The following is a 20,446-nucleotide window of genomic DNA, read 5'->3' on the forward strand; positions in this document are numbered from 1 at the left end:
CAAAAAGTTATCCTTTAAAGTATCCAAATTGTTTTTATTTTTACTACTTTTTCAGGTCGGTCTTTTAAAAGTGAATCATCCATTAACTTTTGCAATAATATGATGAATGTTAACATTTTTTGATGATTTAGAATCATCATTATTAACTTACTCTACTCTGCTAGAGCGATATTGGGTCATAAAGCTGTTATGTGCTGTTTTCATCTATAAACTGTAACCCCACACCACACACTGCAGTGTTTTTATAGTTCTTGTTTCTTTTTTTTCTCCTCCTAGTTTTTTTCTGTGGTTCCCCTTAATGCTAGATTCCATCATCTTGACCCTTAAAGCTGGCTTTAAGTTTGGGAACCAGAGACTAGTAGTAAGAGTTATATTGTTAGAATAATAATAATAATAATAGCAAGAGTATAAGTTACTATTTTTAAAGAAACATCTGTGTATTACACCTAGTATTTTACTTAATTCTCACGACAATCCCTCAAGGTGACAATTATCATCTCATGTTATTGATGAGAAAACTGAGACTCAGATCAAGCAATTTGCCAAAATTACTCAGCTACTAAATAGAAAAACAAAGATTTGAACCAAAATTTTTCTAACTTTATGGCTCAGAACTTGTTAAGGCTCTCATTGGATATGCTGTGAAGGGGTAGTATGTTGACTTTATAATATCTATTTTTGGCTACTCTGAGACCCTGTTTGCTTACTTCCTGATTGTTTGCTGTATTTTAGAAAAATGAGATTAGACTGTCATATTGATTTATGAAAAGGTTATTCGGCAATGATTGTTACTGTGTGATGAAAACAATTTCCAAGATACATTCTTGACAATAGCTATGTTCACTGTAGATGGCCTATAAAAACTGTGATTGGTAGATCTTGTTAATAATACGTCAAATGCTTTTTTGAGTATCTGTGTATCTAAACTGAGAGGTTAACTGCATTCTGAATGCACTGTATATGGGAAGAGAAAAGCTAAATTGTTCTTGAGCTTTTTGTATCTCTTCTTGTTCCTTTATTATGGAGCAATTACCTTTAAGTTCTTCTTATTTTAGACAAGTATATAATTCTGGCCAAGTAAAGGAAGCCCATTTAAACTTCTAAACCACTTGCTTATAGCAAACCAACACACACAGTAAGGGTGAGGAGGGAATGCATAACAATACTGTCCTTTTACTGTATTTAAAGTCAATTTAAATCATCTTTTGTATTTTGAAGATGGTACTTGTAATATCTCTACAGGTACTTTAAAAAAGACTCCATTACAACAAAAAACATTTTGTTATTGTATTGCTATCATGAGTATTCTATTGCCGGACTGTGAGTTTTTGTTTAAGCTCTGGAAAGCCATTTCCTTGAATTCAACACCCATTCAATTCTCTTGAGATCAAATTATAACAGCATTTATACAATGAGTGAGGTCATACACTGTTATGACTTCAAGGGGAGAATAAACATGAGCACCTCAAGTTGAAGTAAGTAGTAAGTAATAGACTGAAAATAAAAAGAGTGCCAAACTATACAGCATAGGTGCTGAGATTAATTTAAGTAACAGATATTACAAATAACCCTTCAGAGGTGAGGACGAGTAATGTCAATGTCTTTCTCAGTGCAAAAACAATAATTCAATTTTTGAGGTTAATGAGAAGCACACTGACATGCTTTTGAGATGTTCTCTGTATTCTAATCAAATTAGTACTGCCTGTAGGGGCAGAAAAAAAGCCTGGTGCCCATAGCATGATAATATTTATTTAAAACAAAATATTCTTAATAAACACGATCCAAACCCAATAGTTTCAATAATAAAAGGGCCTTGTCAGTGGCCACCATATTGGGGGCAACTATGGAAATATAATGCCAAGAAGTGTAAATTCTAACTGTGGAGAGGTCTTTAGGGATAATCTTTTCATACTTAATGGTAAAATCATGGAGGTAAAGATTAATCTCTCTCTTAGAACTGACACAAGGTATCCAATAAATCAAGAAACTTAGAAGGGCTGGCTTAATACTTTAAAAAGCCTCCTGGAATTTGCTATAGTTTTCATAGCTCACTTGTACAATTGGCAAGTCTCGCCTCTCTTAGGGTTCACATGAGAACGTATCAGAGTGCAATCCTGACAGCATGGAGGTGTGCTGGAAGACTTGCCCACACAGTGAACAGGGAATTAAAGGCTCATAGAGTAGCAGGGGTCTGAACAGGCAGACTACTGCTTAAAGACATGGCTATACACATTTCATCAAAACCAGTGTTTGTCATTCTTTGAGGATTTACAACTGATTACAGAACTTCCATCAACCTTCTTCACGGAGTTAATAGTTTTTAGAAGATGTGCAAGATCTTGGTATGTGGTTATTTTTTTTAACTCTTGGGAAATAGTAATAGGCAGAATGAAACACTACTTATGAAGTATTCTTGCAAAGGAAAAAAAAACTGAATCTGAATATACTCAAGTCTTTAGGTCTAAGGTCCAGGCTATAGAATATACTGGAGAGAGAGGAACAAGTTAAACACCATCAGAGGGAAGCAATCAGTCAAATCCATTTGTTAGGACAAATGATTCAGTTTCTTCAGCAAGTCAATGACATGACAAAAAATGGAGGGGGAGTAAATGTTCTTGTTTAATAGAGATTTAACAACCAAAGACAGTGAGTGGACCTGACTTGAATCCTAATTCAAACAAAATATATGTAAGAAGGTATTTTTTTCTTGATATTTGGGAGAATTTTGAATGTGATCAGGATTAGATGATGTATTTTTATTAATTTTTTTGGTGAGAAATATCATTGTGATTATGCAAGAGAATGCTGCTGTTGTTAATATTTGAGAGGTACACCCAAATGACATGTTTAGGATTTGCTTTAAAACAATCTAGCCACCTGTTCCCTCAAAAAAGCTGGAGAAGGGGACTGATGAAACAATTATGGAAAATTGTTGATAGTTATTGAAGCATGGGACATTCATTGTACTCCCTACTTTTGTATATGTTTGAGAATTTTCACACTAAAATGCTTTTAAAATGAGAGAAAGAAGCAGTATGGAGAAAAAGAGCAGAAGAGAAAGAAGGAACTAGATGTGGGAATTAAAAGGACAAAAGCTTGGAAAGTTGCTTTGCTTTGTTTATACAAACCCAGTGATTTGTAAGGAAGATGAATTCTCATTTCAGATAGTAGCTACCCCTGTTCAAAGAATTCTAACACCATATTTCTTTTATTAGAATAAATAATCCATAACAGAAAATGTAAAAAGAAGGCAAATAAAATTTTGTTAGTCAAAGCAAGCCAAACCAACCCCATATGAAATAAGATTATTTTCATACCCTGGTTTCATAAAAACCCTGCCAAAATGGATCTGAGCATGAAGATCAATGTCCAGCACCTGCTTGAGATAGTCCTGCAAATATGAAAAATAATCACTTTACTTTCAAACATCCTAATATCAGATTTTCAAAATTTAAAATGAATTTATAAGATTGAAAGGAAAATAATCACCTTATTTTAGTGAAGTTGATTTGCTTAAGAAAAATATTACTTCATCCCTTCATTCCTCAGTCATTCATTTATTCATTCAATAAATATTTATTGAGCACCTGGTATATGCTGAGTACCAATCTAGGGGTGGGGGTATATAGCCTTGAACAAAAGAGACAATGTCCCTGCCTTCATAAAAAGTGCATTCTAGTTGGAGTAGTTAGATAATAAATCAAATAACCACATTAATATGTAAATCATTCCTTTATAGGTCATCATCCCTCTTTTAACTTTCTGGTTTCCAGGAATAAGTCTCATCTTTTAAAACATCGTATCTATGATTCTTGTATTTTCTAGTCTCCTTTTACCAATCATTGCTCTCATCTGGCAATCCTCTGCTTACCCAATCCCATTCCTCTGTCTCAATCTCTCTCTCTGTCTCTCTCTCCATTCTAGCAAGATATATTGCTTTCAGTTTCTAAAGCTTTCCTGCCCCCAGTCTTCAAAAATGTTCTTCCTTCTGCCTGAATACTCTATCCTCCTTGCTCCACCTCACCCTTATATCAGTCTCAGTCATCTTCTCAGCCTCCTCTGAATTCCCTAGGCTGGAAGACAGATCAATTAGTTATTTGTGTAATCTACTACATTATTAGATGCAATACATTTAGAATCGTTAGTTTCCTGATGAAGTGATCCATTTAAATATATGATATGTTCCTCCTAATATCTAGTAATCCTGTTTACCTTAATTTTCTCTGACAACAACAGTCACTCCAGCTGTCTTTCACTGTAACTTAAAAAAAATCTGTTACTTTCAATTTGTTTTGTCCTCATATAAGGTGAGTCTCTTAAAAGCATCATACAATTCATTTTTTAAAAAAATCCAGAATGACAATTTTTAATTGGAGGGTTTGGTCCATTTACATTTGATATAATTACTGCTATATTTCAGTTAAAAACTATCACCCTACTACTTGCTATCTGTCACTTTTGTTTCTATTTCCGTTTTTCTTCTTCTGTGCTTTTTTTGGCTTCACCACATTTTTTGGTCATTTTAATTTCTATTCCATTAGCTTGTCAGTTACAGTCTTTTACTATTATTTTAGTGGTTATTTTAGAGATTACAACATGCCCTCTTTATTACCATCTACCATAATTTGGTATTCTTAGCACTTCCCAGACAGTGCAAGAATCTTAAAATGTGTTAACTGCATTTATTTCTCTTTGATTTTTGTGCTAGCATATGCCATATGTTCCATATACATTTTAAGTATTGTATAGATATGTATATATATTTTAAAACTGTTACTTATATTTTGCTATATATACTAGACAGTATATTCTCTATTTTTATAATTTAACATATCTTTATACATATATTTAGATCTTATAAGATATATTATTTTACACAATCAACACTCTTTTACATTTGCCCGCATATTGACCCTTTCTTTTGCTCTTTATAGGCCCTTCTGCATTTTCTTCCTTCAATAATCTTTCTGGAAATTTTTGCTGGATGTAGAGTTCAACAGTAGCAGTTATTTTCTTTCAGTACTTAACACATGCCATTCCATTGTTTTCTGAATTCCATCATTTTTGTTAGTTTTATTATTGGAACTCTGAAGGTAATGTGTCCTTCTGGTAAGACTTTTTCTTCATCCTTGGTTTTCAGTAGTTTTGCTATGATTACCTAGACATAGACATAGTTTCTTTGTATATATCCTGCTTGAGATTAGCAGAACTCATTGAATTTCTGGATTGATGTTTTGTATCAATTTTGGAAAACACTCTGCCAGTATCTTTTAAATATTGCTTCTGCTCACTCTCTTTTCTTTTTGGGACTCCATTTACAGATATGTTAGACCTTTCACTATATCACATATGTCTTTTTTGTTCTTTTCCATATTTTCCATCTCTTTTCTAAAATTTTCATTTGCTTCTTATGAGTATTTCTAGTTGTCTAGTGAAATTCTTCATTTTGTCATTTTATTCTTAAACATATTAATTACAGTTCTAAAAATTTCACATGAGACAATATAAATATCAGGATCATTTTAGAGCTATTCTATCTTGTTTTCTTTTCTTAACTTTTAGTCATTTCATCCTATCTCCAGCATGTCTGGTAATTTAAAAAACTAGAAGCCTAAGCACTATGTATGAAAAAACGGAAGAGGTTCTGGGTGATGATTTATTCCCCCAAGAAGGATTTAATTTCTTCTAGCATTTAGTCAAGGCAAACTAAGATTACATGGATTTAATCAGAGATTGAGATCATTTGGGGCTTGATTTCAGTCTTTGTGAAGGCTGGTTTATTTCCAGTTTGTTCTTATTCTTAGAGTACAGCCCTTCAAGGGTTTAAACTGAAATATTTAAATATTAAGCTGAAATGTGAAACTGAGATATTTGCCATAGCCATCCCTCTATGGAAGGCCCTGAACTCCTAATACTGCTGAAAATTCTGAATATTTTCTTAGCTTCTTAGCTACTCTGTTATGCTTGGCTTCTTGGCCTTTTGTATCATTATGTGATAGTGACTTAACAGTGAACAAGATGACATGGTCCTTAACACAAAGACGTCCTGTTATATTCTACTGGGGGAGACAGTCTTTAATAAATAAAGCAATAAATAAAATAATTATAAAGTGTGGTACATGGTATGAAGCAAATAAGTAGGTGCTGGATAGAGAATAATGGAGTGAAGTAGAGAGTAAGGAAAGGTGATTTTAAAAGACACAGTGAGGATGAGAAGGATTCAGTCATTTAAAGTGTGGAGGGATAAGAATTCCAGGCAAAGGGAAATACATACAAAAGTTTCTAAAGCAGTAAAGAAAGATGCATCTGGAACTCAAAAAGACAACAGAAGGTAGTGAATGTGTGGGAAAAGGCATAAGGTAAGGTTGGAGAGACAGGCGGCTATACCTATAGAAACTTACAGACTATGATACAGTTTAGAGAGCAGATATGCTCATTACATGTTTGCTAAATGAATAAAGGTTTTGTTTTTCTTGAAAAAAATCTTCTCTGTTGTTAAAATGTCCTTTTTCATTCTGACAGAGAGAAAGTTTGTACATAGCAATAAAGGCTGAGAGTAATTGCTGTTCTTAAGTTTTTGTCTACCTATAGAAGCAGCAAGGATCTTTGACTGACATTCTGAAAGCTAGAGTAAGATAGGAAGAAGAATAATAATTGGATGAAGGAGCAAGATCTTTTCCTCAATTCAACTCAGGTACTCAGGTAAGAATAAGGAACATCAGAAAAATTGTGAGAGACTTTGAAATGGGCAAATAAGATTATTGGATGTCCAGTGTAGCACAACCATCTGTGTTATTTGTGCCTTTCATGTCTTTGAGTTATCTTTCACAAATTAAGCTGTGGAAAACTCATAGTGAACATGATTATTATCCAAAGAAATGCAAATTAATTTTGCCCATTGAGATGTAACTGATTGCCTGTGGACAAAGAACAGTTCTACATCTACTAGTAAATTTATCTCAGCATTCCTGATTACCTGTATGTGTGTATTCTTTGAGTTCTCTTTTGAGCCAACTGGTATGTCTTACTGGTTCCCTTATTAATTAATGAGTTAAACAAAATCTTTCACATGTGTTGATTTTATATATTTATGAGATTCATGATTTTATTTTAAAAAAATTACACTTCAATAATTCTGGAAGTTCCACTAAGATGCCCCATCAATTTACCTGATGGAGCCAGGCAAATTTGGTTGCCAGAGAAGTGTAGTTTATGGGTACCTTAAACCTGGGCACATTTTTCCTTGGTTCCTGGAATGAATGTCAAGCAGCAATAAAACATGAACTCTGCTAACTTTTGGTTTCTCTAGTTTTGTCTGTAGTATTGATTTTGGCTTTATTTTTACTTCTGTGCACGGTCATTAGATACTCCCACTTGTGGTAAGCCATGACTGGGAATTTGGTCTTATGTCTGACCATATAGATGGATGATAAAAATCTATTCTCCGTTAGAAAAGAGAACAAAGACAATCTGATTTGTCTGTCTTTCTTGTTTATTTGTCTTACTGTCATTTTGAGTCTTAATCAATTGAGAATTTTGTGACCTCTAGGTAGGAAAATAGCTATTTGTAGACTGATTAGTTTTTTTCTGTGTTTACTCCTGACCTGTGGGTGAAGTTGTAGAGCTGAAGTATGTTCTTTATGCTTCTGTGTGTCTATGTGTCTGTGATCTTGAAAGGCATTTATCTTGTTTTGTAAGTGCAAAATGTTTTCCTGTTTCTGGATGGTACTCATAAACTATGTGCCTGTGAGACTGCTAGGCAGAGTGGCCTTCCTTGGAGTGTGCTACCGATTCAGGATGCCCACCCCGCCATTGCCCCTCTTCATCTGAGTCTGAATGTGATGGAGGTGTTCTGGGGTGGGCAACACAAGAGTCCCTTACCCCCAAACCTCTGGTGAGAACCCTGACCTCAGGGCCACAGTAAAGTTTGCTTTGCCAGGACTGCGGGTGGGGAACCAGAGTAAAACAAATATATTGTTCTGGGGCTCTGTTCTGATTGACTGAGAGGGATACATAAATATTTATATAGAATATTCCTGAAATTACCAGCTAATAAGGAAATTGAACTTATAGTATTTTAAATGTGTTAACTAAAAATATTCTTATAAGTTTAAGAATCAAATTTCACATAATTAAGGCAAATCTTTGGCAAATGAGGCTAGCTAAATTAGTTTGATTATTAAGAAAACCCAGCCATGTTCTTTCTTATATTTATCAGTGTTAAGTATGACTAGGCAAATACATTTTATTTCACTTAAGTTTGGTTTTCCTAATATTTTATGGGTTTATTCATCAAATAAAATAAAACTATTCCTATGTAATATTTAAGACTATGAGAAATATAAAATTTGGTTTAGCAAAATTGAATCATTATTCTGACAAAGTTTTAATTGTAATATTAATTATGTGTGAGGTATGTCAAAAGTAACAAAATCTTGAACTGATATTAAATTGGTTAATTAATGAATAATCATCAGATATCTAGATGATTTCTAAGTACGAATACTGGATCACTGATTGTTAAGCATGAACTTAATATACAGATCTTCCTTAATTTACAAGGACGTTACGTCCTGATCAACTCATCATAAGTTGAAAATGTAAGAGGAAAATGCATTCAATACACCTAACTGACCTACCATTATAGCTTAGCCTAGCCTACTTTAGATGGCTCACTTACATTAGCCTACATTTGGGCCAAATCATCTTACTAAAAGCCTATTAAAGTATTGAATGTATCATGTGATTTACTGAATACTGCACTGAAAGTGACAAACTTTATTATATTTATTTGTTTTGATCATTGTTGATTAATTTTAATATTTTATTGCTATATGGTTATGGATTTGAAAAACAAACTCAACGAGGCCTATATAGTTAAACAATACTCCTGTTAAATGATAAAGGCAAGCCTATGACACTAGCTTTTTTTGTGATCAATAATAATCTTTTGTGATTATTTTGATCATATGGAGTTGGGGAGACACTGTCAGGAAAAATTAAAAGACTTTGAAATTGGCAAAAAATTACACTCTAGTGTATCTTTGGTTTTTGACATTTTTCGTTGTCTTTGAACTATTTTACACCTTTGTAGGTTATGGAAAATTTATAGTAATGAATATAATTCTTTAGTTTTCAGAGCAAAAAAGGAGATACTGTTTACCTGAAATTTTCAGTGTTTTATAAAAATGAAAAGTCTTTGAAAAGGTTATGTGGAGCAGGGGGAGGTTGGGGGAGATTTTGAGGGAAGTCATTTCTCTTTGGCTACAAGGAGGATAGAGGTCTGTGGGTCCTGCAAGCAGTAGGAAGGGCCTTCCTCCTACCCTGAGGCTCCTAGCCTCCCCATGATCCCAGTGCTGCTAGCATAGCCCAAAGGAAAATAGACCTGAGATCTAATGGTACTACAAGAACACTCTAGATGTGTCCAGTGCAGACTGGTGACCTGATGTGTCTCCTTGATGCTCTGTTGCCTAAGCCCCTATCAGTTCCTCGGCATAATTCTTGGAAGGGTGAGCCCCATAATGGCTTAAATAAAATTTTCTGTCAGTTCTATATCATAGGTGCTCATAGTAGGATTTAAGATGAATCAAGCAAATAAATTTTTTGCATACCTGAGATTCTGCACCTAAGTTTCATGCCCACCACATAATGCTTCTGGATCTTTCACTGACCTCTGTGTTTCTTTAGTGACTGGTTTTTAGGCTCAGCTCTTGGGCAAAAGCAGATGTTCTGTGTCTTATGCTTTTTTTTCTTTCTGCTACTGAAATACACTGGAATTTTTTACTGACTAGAATTAATAGGTTGGCAGGAGTTTGCTGCATTTATGCTTTATCTCTTTCTTGTGGTTTCTCCTTCATCTCATTTCCAAAGAGGTAGGAAGGACGATTATTAGTTCCTATAGAATACTTTGGGCTGCCCAGTTCCTAAAATCTCCTTCCTAGTAAGTTAAAAGTTTAGTTTAAGTATTTTACCAGTAAGTGAGTAAAATTAATAAATCCAGTATGTTTTACTATATTGGCCCTTTCCTTGTGAGCAAGGCCCTAGGATAAAGGATGTACTGCCCCACAATTAAGTTCACTAGCAACCAAGATAAATTATATAGGAAATACTCCCTAAAAATAATACATTTGATATTTAAACACTCTTTAACTTCAGGGTTTGCTCTTGGAATACTCCGAACACCACAGGCAGTTTGATAGTGATAAAAATAGATATGTTACAGATTATTTCTTATAGCTCTTCTACAATGCAGATCTCAGCCCTAGCCTTTGGGATCTCAGGGGAGGTCTGAAGCAATTTGCTCCACCTGGCCTAAAGACTTCTGGGAGACTCTGAGGGAAGGCTAACCCTTTAATAAGGAGAATACTACCCATACTCCAACACTGTTATTCTTGGATGTAATTTGAGATGGTAGTCTTGGACTGAGAATCCCTCTTTTTCTTCTGTTATTTTTGGCAGCTGAAGTACGATTCTTAAACACTCAAACTAAAGTAGTGAACAGAAGAGAGGCATTCTCTGTTCAGGCCACTGAATTCTGACATCTGTTCTCAGAGCCAATAGAGCTCACTGTCCAAAGTCTACCTTATATTAGGCTGTTTTATAGCAAAGAACAATCATATACATAAGATCCATTTAAAAGAAATCAAGCTCTTAGAAAAATATGAATTCTAGTAAAAACTGCTATTATAATATTTTTATAATTTTTCAGTTCAGTCATTAATATGATATAAAAGAAAACTTGGAAAGGGATTATAGGCTGGATGAACATTTTGTGATCTCAAATATTATGAGTCAAAACATAAGGTGGTTATTGTGGTAAAGAATATTTTGCTTTTATATCATTCAATGAACCAACACATTTCATTAAGATATATAATTTTTATAGGACTAAACATATGCCATATGCAAATATGCTTAGTCTTATAAAATCATATATCTACATATATATATATGTATGTTTGTAATTTACTTTTATCATGATTATGATTATGATTATTTGTCAAGAGGGGTAAAGGAATGCCTAATCCTCTCTTTCTTCCCTGTAGAGAGCCAAGGGTTCTTTACCAACTTTGAAATATGTGGTGTGGGAAGTTATCTTAAATTTAAACAAGTAGAAGGAAGGATCTTGGAACTTTACCTTGGGGGTAAATAGCATATATAAAGGAAGTCCTAATGTAGTAAAGTTGGATGAGCAAAAAACAAGAAATCTCAAGGGGAACATCAAAACCATTCTGTAAGCTGTGGTATTCTGCATGCTGTTCTTGAGGTAAGCTTTGATCTACCTACACTGCATCTCTTTTAGAATGCACAGAAATTTCTGAAGCCCCAGGGATTTTCAGCTTTGTGGGGCTGTAGTTATGGATACCAAATGTTTACCAGATCACAGTTAATTAACCATATGCAAGGATATTACAGTGGATAATTTTCATGAGCCCCATTTTTTCATACCTTTTCCCCCATGGATACACCCCCTGATGTGATGATGACATCAGCACGACTGATACCCTCGTTCAAGGCATTGAGTAAATCATCTGGGCTGGAAAAAAAGTGAAGAAAAATAAATTAACACACAAGGAGAAGATTTTAGATATACAGTGCCAACTTAAAACTAAACCACCTTATTCACTGAGTAGGCATTAATATGAGTTCAGCACTATATTCTGTAGGAAATGGGACTCAGAGGGGTCTCTGCCCAACAGGAACATAACTCTTATTGTGGAGAAGGAACCTTATAAGTGCAGAAGTAGTGACTATTAGATACTTTCACAGGGCTCTTTGTTCTATCTAAGAAGACAGCATAAGGAGAGACAGTGAGGTGTTGGTAGGCTATCTAACTGTTCCAGTTTGCCTAGGAATATCTCAAGTTGGTACTAAAGTCCCACCTCTTAGGAAATCCCAGGCAAACCAGGACAGCTGGTCACCTTAGGTGTTGGAGAGATTACACAGGACTCTAGAGGAAATATGACTTAAATTAGCTAGGCCTTGGAAAATGCACTGGATTTTTACAGGTGGAAAGCAATGGGAAAGGGCCTTGTAAGCAAGAGATCAGCATGTGTTGTTTCTGTATCAATGGGGAAAAAAATGAACTGTTCAGAGTAAAGAACTTGGAATGATTGAATAGGACATGATTTTGGAGGGCCCATAAGCTCAAGCATTTAGACTTCATCTAATAGGAAAAGGGTGGGAGTATGCTCTAGAAATATGAAGAGCCCACAGGTGTTTATTGGAAAAAGAAAGGGTAGAGAAAAAAAGAAGGCTGGGACTGTATGAAATAGTCTGAGAGAATAAAGGGACAGGGTGAATATTAGGGATTGAAACTAGGCAGATTCTTGAAAGTCAACTGAAAAGACAAGTATACCAGTCCCTTAGATTGCACAGGTCAAAGGCCTGGGAAGAAGAGATGTTAGAAGGGTTAAGAAGGCCTAATTTGAGATTGATCAAGTGAGAAAAAGCCAAAATGCAGGTTTTTGTTAATTTGAAATCAAACAATGTCTTAATGAGATAGCATATGTTCTCCCAAATCTGTCATGACAGTGAAATTTACTCATGTCCTTTTATCTTAATGACCTATTTGACAGGAGGAGGAGGAGGAGGAGGAGGGGCGGGGTAAAGGAAGGAGGAGGAGATGAAGATTTGTAACTAGGACATTATTTCACTTTTTCCCAGGGGTGATGGTGGTAAGGAGAGGAACTTGAGATCTACCTGAGAGGTTACCTCACAGTCTCTACAAGAGATAAGCTAGCTGGGAGGTGGCAGAGCACAAGGAATAAGAGTGTCAACTCTGGAGTTAGACTGCCTAGGTTTAAATTCTGGTGCTACTACTTGTGAGATGTAGAACCTTGGTCAAGTTGCTTAACTTCTCTTTGCCTCAGTTTTCCATCTATAAAGTAGGGAAAATACAGGGTTGTTATGAGGATTAAGTGACAGAATACATATAAACAGTTTATGGAATAGTACCTGGTACAAACTCAATTTTCAAGAAAGGTTAGTTGTTATTGCTGTAGTACTGAAGTTTATCACACAAGCATATGTAACGGCCTAGCAGAGTTCAACCTTAGCTTGCTCCACAGTTTTTCTTTAGGAGAATATGCATGACTAACACTGAAGAAAATCATAGACTGGGCCTCACATACATTTACAGATCTATATGTGAAAAGCCCAAATGGCTCAATAGCAAGCTAGGCCAGTTCCAGCCTGAAGAGTTTCATTTACCATTAGGTTCTCTTACTGTATCTGGATAAAATTCTCTTTCCCAAGCACTGGCCTGTCCATGAGTGTACTGGGGGTTGCTTGGCTCTGGGGAATGAGCTCCCGAGAAGAGACAAAAGTAAAATTTTGAAAAATGGCTTACAGGAGGTTCAATCTTCCAACATAGGGATCCTTTAAAGTCATCCAGTTAATTGCTTATGTAGCCAAAAAGGTACTCAGGTATTCATGGAAGGAAAAAACTTAAAAAAAAATCCCTGACATGGATTTTGAAGTTAAACTGGTTGTGCAAGCATCTTAAATGAATTATGCAAATAATGGATGTATTTAAAATATTTTTAAACTAAGTATCTGAATATATTTTTCATCATTCTTTTTCATTTTGCTTTAGAGAAAAAGACAACTAATTATTCTCTTAGGTTAAAATACTGTAAGACATGCATGTGACGGGTTCCAGATTACTGCATGCCCAGAACTCCAGGCCCCTTGCCTTACTGGATCATATTATCACAAAGTTGCACCATATGGCTGGCCCATGGAGTAAATGGGGAAAACATCACAAACCCAGGATGATGTGGAATATGTCTCAGGTGAATGGACAATGAATATTATCAACAAAATACAATTTGTGTCAGTATAAAGAAACATTATCTAATTTCACCAATCTTACAATATGTAATTTATAATGTGTCAAAACTACAGGATTATGATTAAGTCACTGAAAACAAAGCCACAGTGACATTGTATATCACGATGGTATTAATCTTCATAGGATTAATGTATCCTGGGACAGGCTGGCTGATGACTGAAAATAAACATACTTTTTATTTTTTCTAACTCATTTTCATACTATCTGGGAGAGAGATTTTTCTGTTTTGTAAAACTGTGGAGTCATCAACTGTCTACATGATATTTTTTAATCTGTAGAAATAAACTAAAAGAGATTTTATGCCAAGCCCTTATTACAATTTGTCATGGCTCAAAGAATACTCATGCTCCTTTCTATTCTGTGGCTGGTGGATTCACAAAGTTACTGAATCTCAAAGTTAGAAAGGTCTTTGAGGGTCACTGTGCTCAGTATCACAGCTGGGCGCATCCTTGGGCTCTGCTCTTCTGTATCTGCCTCTGCCCTTCTTTTTCACTCTTCTTTCTGTTTTCACTATTTTGCATACTTCTGGTGTTGGGATCTAGTAAGAGATCATGGCTTAGTAGAGGGACAGGTCCCAATGTACAAGAGTCAGAGGACCTATAACTTCATTTATGTTGCATCCTGTAACTCCTTTTATTAAATCACAATAAATCTGTGACGTAGATTAACAGGTATTATGACCATTTCACAGAAAAGGGAAGTAGAGATGCAAGACAGCATATTAAAGGCTAGGTAGAGGGGTGAGTGGCAGAGCAAGGACAAGAACCTCCTCATTAAGTGTTTGTCCCATCCTGTTGCCTAATCAGAGTGATTGTCTAGTTTTTTCAGGCATATAACATGTCATACAAGGAAAATTCTCCTAAGTATGGGCCCTTGTACAAAAGCATCAAGTAGAGCAAGTGAGGATCTGTCTGGAGTGATCAGAAAAGTACATGTGTGGACATGTTAGTATAATTTTGGGGAATAAAACAAAAATGCTTCTGAATCCTATATTCAGATGGAAACTGCATGAAATTTTGATTAAACATAACTTTAGGGCTTATTTACAAGTCATAAATTTGTTCTTTTTTATGATTCATATTATATTTTAAGTGATGAAATATTTCCAACATAGGATAATAGTATAACAAACATCTACATATCCACTTCTAAGAGTTGACAAATGCTAATATTTTTCCACATTTATTTCATATTCCCTCTCCCCCCAACTTTTTTTCCCTCAAATCAATAGTCTTTTTCTGCATTTTTAAAATGCCACAAATAAGTTTAAGGAGTCATCCAGCATCTGCTGTTTCTGTAGCTGTACAACTTAGATCTTATTCATCAGCCTGCTAAACTGTCCCTTTTTCAGAAACACAGATACAATCTGAAAACTTTCTGATATCCTTATTTTTAACTGTTGTGGCTTGCTGAATCAAAGTAGCTGAATTTGATACGAGTTCAATGTTATTTCTTTCGAGAATCAACTCATCTTTCTGGGCTTGAGATACTGAGCAAGCAATGTCTGGCTTCATCCAACCCTGCAGATGTATTTTCACCCAAGAAATTTCGGGTTTCAACAAGAGAACCGTTCTCCGGAATAATGATGTTGATGGGGAAGTGGCCTCACCTTGTAACAGGAGCCCAGTGTAACAACCTTCATCATGTTTTGTACACGACTACAGATAATGCTAATGGTAGCCAATTCCTTTCTATTTCCCGACCATTTGTCAACATGGAGCCTCTTTTTTTTTTCTTTCCAAGGAGACTGAGCTTTACATGGATGTGGCTGAAGTGGCTCTGCAGGGTTCCTCTGGGGCCCTTCACAGGAACTGTGAGTCCCTTCAGAGTGACATCGACATTTTCTGGAATGTTGACAGACTGGTTGCTGAGAATGGTCTTCATTCTTGCAATAGATGTAGCAAAGAGCTCCACCCCAACTTTTTTACTTTTAAGAAATAAAAACTTAGTTTTCTTTCTAAGACTAAGAGATTACTCTGAGTAATTGTAGGAAGAATAGATAACAAGGATTATAATAATGGATTATAGTAGGATAAAGATAATTCATAATTTTCTCAGTTTTATTAAATAGAACATACTATATTAATTTTCTCCAAGATAGGATAGTAGAACTAAAACATTATAGTCTAATTTTATATGATATGACCTAGTATAATATGACTTTGTGTGTCTTATATATATATATACACATATACATATATATATGTACTTATGATATATAAGATCAGTTGATATTTAAGGAATAAAATTAATGACAATACTACTCATGTTTTAAAAGAACAATGCATTTTCACACCTATGTGCTAATTTCACTCTTTGAGGTAGGTAGGGCAAGAGAGTGCACTGAAATCACAGTAGTGACAGGTTCAAGATCACCCTATGTCCATTGTAGTATTCTTTAAACTATAGTAATATTCATATTGTGAAAGACACTTTGTTGTATATAGTATATTTTTGATAAAAGCTATTTATCATTTTTATCTAAATATATTAATCCTATTTGTGTATGACAGAGTGACAACAAAAAACAACATGTACTTTTAAATTTGAAATATCTTCTATTGCCACTATGGGGAATGCTGAATTAAGCAGACTAAACTTCATATGTAATACCAGTAGCTTCCCTTTTCTCAAAGAGCAGGTGATGTTAAAGGGATATGTGACATCTTTTAATTATTCCTTCATTAACAACTGCAGTTTTAATTAGATTTGGATCGTGATTATCCATTTCTTTAAAGATAAATCTGTAACTAACATTAATCTTGATGTATGCACACTTTGTATCCATTTTCACTTGAAATATTAAGTACCTGCCCATTGTTTTCTTAAGGTACCACTATAATATGAAAACATTCTGCAAGAGAGTTGATTTAGTATTAAATGCTACAAATAAGTACTAGGTGACAGAAAATGGAACCGTTCATTGAAGGCCTGAGTGTCACAAGGTCTAGAATTCAGTTTTGTCTCTACTAACTGAGATGACTTTGAAAAATGAACATCATTTTCTTGGGTCTCATTATCCTTATTTATAACATGAGAATATTTGGACTATGTCCTTTCCATCTCTAATACTGACTGATTTTAAGCACTTGAAGCTGATAGGGATCCAGTTTAATTAAGCACAAAGGTATCACTTTCAAGTTGACCCAGAAGTCTCCTTAAAAAATAGTAAGGATACTCTACCCATAAAGGCTGGGAAGGCCCCAAACTTTATAACTAAAGGTCCAGGAAGCACAGAGGCATGTGCATGTGTGTGTGTGTGTGTACATGTGTGCATGCATGCTTCCCTAAAAGGCTGGCAGCTTGCCCTTGGTGCTCTGCCAATTCAGGAATTGTGACTTCTGTGTCTTTTACCGCTTGTGTTGTGGTACATTACCACCACTCCACTACCACTCCATTCCCATCAGATCCATGGTGCCCTAGCAGCTTTCTGATGGCTGAGGGTGAAGAGAACTCTCAGTAAAGCAAAGGAAAATACTAGCAATCTAAGAAGCCAGCAACTGGAGGGTGAAGGAATAAGCACAATATTTAGGACAGCTTTTAGTGAAAAAAAAAAACAAAAACAAAAACAAAGAACAAAACAAAACACCTGCTGGGGGGAATAGATAATTTTAGCAACAACCACCACAAGTTAAAGCAGTAATAGAGATCCATGTACAATATTAAAGGGATGGTCTGGAACAAAAATGTGATTTTCAAATATTAAAACTTTATAGGTGAAGGTAAATACAGTCCCTGTTGAAAACTCAAATAGTGGCCTGGAAGACTAAGTGGAAGAACTATCTCAAAGGAATGTACAAAAATACAAAATGATGGCAGTTATGCAGGACTTGGAGGACTGAGCAAGAGACTAACATATTACCAATAAGAATTTCTATTGGTAAAAAAGAGCACTGATAAAGGGAGGAAATAAAGGAAAATTTCATTTATTTGAGAAGACTCAGGTTTGGAGACAGAAAAGATTTATTGAGTTCCAGGAAAGACAGGTACTATTTTATAACAGTCTTGGTAAAATTTTATAATTTCAAGGTAAAGAGAAAAACTTAAAAGCTGTAAGACAGAACAATTAGGTTTACTAACAAAGGAAAAAGAATATTGGCTTTGGACTTCTTTCTCATAATACCAAAAACTATAAAATAGTTGATTAACATCAACATTCTCTGAGAAAAAAAGGCCTGCAACTCCCAAATCCACTACTGAGTCAGATACCACTAACTTATCAGGATAAGAGCATGATCAGGATAAGAGCATGAAAATGCAAAGATTCAGATAATAAATCAATGATTAATGATTTGGAAAAATGACTCTAAATGAAAAAAATTAATCAGATCAGATATCTCAAGAGAGGAGAAGATGAAGAGGAGAGGAAACACTAGTGAAATACACATGCACATATTTAGTAAAACTGTACAGTTTAATATAAATGAATAATGATCAAATAAACTGAGGAATTATAATATATGTAGTAAATATGGATTCCCCAGAAATTGTAGACATACTGCAAAAGAAAACTTAATAATACTCTAGAATTAAGAGCATTATCTCAGCAATATTGAAAAGTTGAGAAGGTGGGGAGATGGAGGAAGTAAAAGTCTTCTAGAGGTCTCATTGGTGTAGGGGGTGCACAGAAGAAACAGAAATGCACTAAAAAATACAATAGGAGATAAATGTATATTTTGAGTAACAAATTGAAAGGAAAACATGAGGGTGATGGTACAGCACAACTTCCAAAATAATAAGGGGCTAAATGGAACAAATAGCACCTGGATCAAACCAACAATAGGGAAAAGGATAAGGAAGAAATGACAAAGTTGTATAAATAGTAAACATAAAGTAAGATGCAAGGAAAAAAACATCAAGGCAATCATTTATAGCAAACATCATGGTAAAGCAAAATGAACTTTATGCCAGGATCAGGTTTACAATAACTTAAGGCAGAGGTAACACTGAGCATTTTTTTAAAGCTCAAATCCTATTTGAATGTTATTTACAAAGGATACATTTAAAGATGAAAGTCTGAAAATAAAGTGTAGGGCACAAAGACGCTGGGCAAATGTAAATAAGCAAGAAAGCAGGAGTGGAATTTAAAGTTAGAACTAAAAATCATAAAAATAGTCACAAATTGTGATGAAAAGCAAATTTATAAAGATAATAAAGAATACATAACTGTCTTGCAGGACATTTAATCTAGCTTTCTTGATTGCTCCCCCAAATCCCTGGAGACTGTAGGCACTCAATAAATGAGCTGAATGAACCCTGGCCACAACTTAATCTTTGGGAGTGAATAGTGTACAATTACTACAACTATAATTATATTATGGGCAAATAATATTGTTTGTGGATGGAAGACATTACTTAACATTTATATAATCATAAATACTATCTTCTTTGAAAGGTGTCATGTAGAAGAGGGAGTCAATTTATTTGCTGTTGCTGCAGAGGGCAGAATTAGGACTAATGGACGGAAGAAATAGGGATAAAGACTTTGGCTCAGAGTAACGGAAAAACATCCTTACCATAAAAGCCCTCAAACAACAGAATGTGCTGCCTCATGAGGCAAATAGTGTATTTCTCAGTAAAAACATCAAACAAAAATCTGATGGCTAGATGCTAGCAATTTTCTCTACTACCACCACTGGGTGAAAGGTTAGACTTTCTTTAATATCAGAAGTTCCTTTCAATCCTAAAATGTTATGATTCTATGGAAATATTGAAATTTATATAAACATAACGACTGTTTGCTCTTCACATATAGACTGAAGTATACAGGGAGAAACTGATTTGAGCATTATAATGTAATACTTGTCTTATTCATCATATTTTTTTCCCTCTCACTTTTTGAACACCAGGCACATTTGACTATTTAGCTGCAGTGTAAAAAATTAAAGCATTTTTTTCTTCCTTAAGTTATAGCATTCACCTTCAACTTGGGAGATGGCTAACCAATAATGACAACATTCTCTGTAGAGTTCTAATTTAATCAGATGTTAAAGAAACAAACTTAACTGAAAGACAGATAAAAGAGAAAGGAGAAGTATATCGCAAAATAAGTCTATTTCAGAATGAATGTGGTTTTCTCAACACTGTATGTACTGATCAGTTTCTGTGAAGGAAGAACATGTCCAGAGGGTGTGATATCTTTTGGCTATTACATCTTTCAGATTTTGGTGGGCTTTGAAGGCTTTCAGTTCAGACTTTTTTGCTTTGTAAAATTTGTCTGCCTCAAGTTATAATCCTGATGCTGGCATGAGTTTTATTTTTTCTTTACCTGAACTTTACTATAAAATTCAAAACCAAGATGGAGCCTTTACCCAAGTTTAGATTTTATGGAGTTCAGACAGAGTATTCAGAATGCAAATGCTGTTTTATTTTAAAATATTTATTATAAACACACATATGGACAACAGCTGCTAATTAGTTTCCTGTTTCATCTGTTACACCAACTGTGAGCTGTATCATTTTAAGATGAGTGAAGATGACAGTGGGAGAGTGATAAAAAATACTAGGATTTGGAGATTAAGGAATAACGGCAGTTGATCACACCAGAATAACAAAAAAATAGGCTCAGGACATATACTCATTTCTTCAGAG

The 20,446-nt window shown here is 34.7% G+C and overlaps 1 protein-coding gene and 1 pseudogene across 14 annotated transcripts in view; both read right to left on the bottom strand.

The window, feature by feature from the left end:
* GPHN (gephyrin) overlaps nt 1-20,446 on the bottom strand; it is a 752,379-nt gene that overhangs the window by 14,936 nt on the left and 716,997 nt on the right. For all 14 annotated transcript variants that reach the window (XM_036906015.2, XM_036906017.2, XM_036906020.2 and 11 more), the window contains 2 exons: nt 11,449-11,536; nt 3,318-3,391 (listed from right to left, as the gene is read on the bottom strand). In XM_036906015.2, the coding sequence (XP_036761910.1) occupies nt 3,318-3,391; nt 11,449-11,536 (162 nt within the window). The remainder of the gene's footprint in view (nt 1-3,317; nt 3,392-11,448; nt 11,537-20,446) is intronic.
* LOC118922835 (60S ribosomal protein L9-like) lies at nt 15,172-15,942 on the bottom strand (annotated as a pseudogene).

This window comes from Manis pentadactyla, chromosome 11, assembly GCF_030020395.1.
Source record: "Manis pentadactyla isolate mManPen7 chromosome 11, mManPen7.hap1, whole genome shotgun sequence".
NCBI classification, from domain to species: Eukaryota; Metazoa; Chordata; class Mammalia; order Pholidota; family Manidae; genus Manis; species Manis pentadactyla.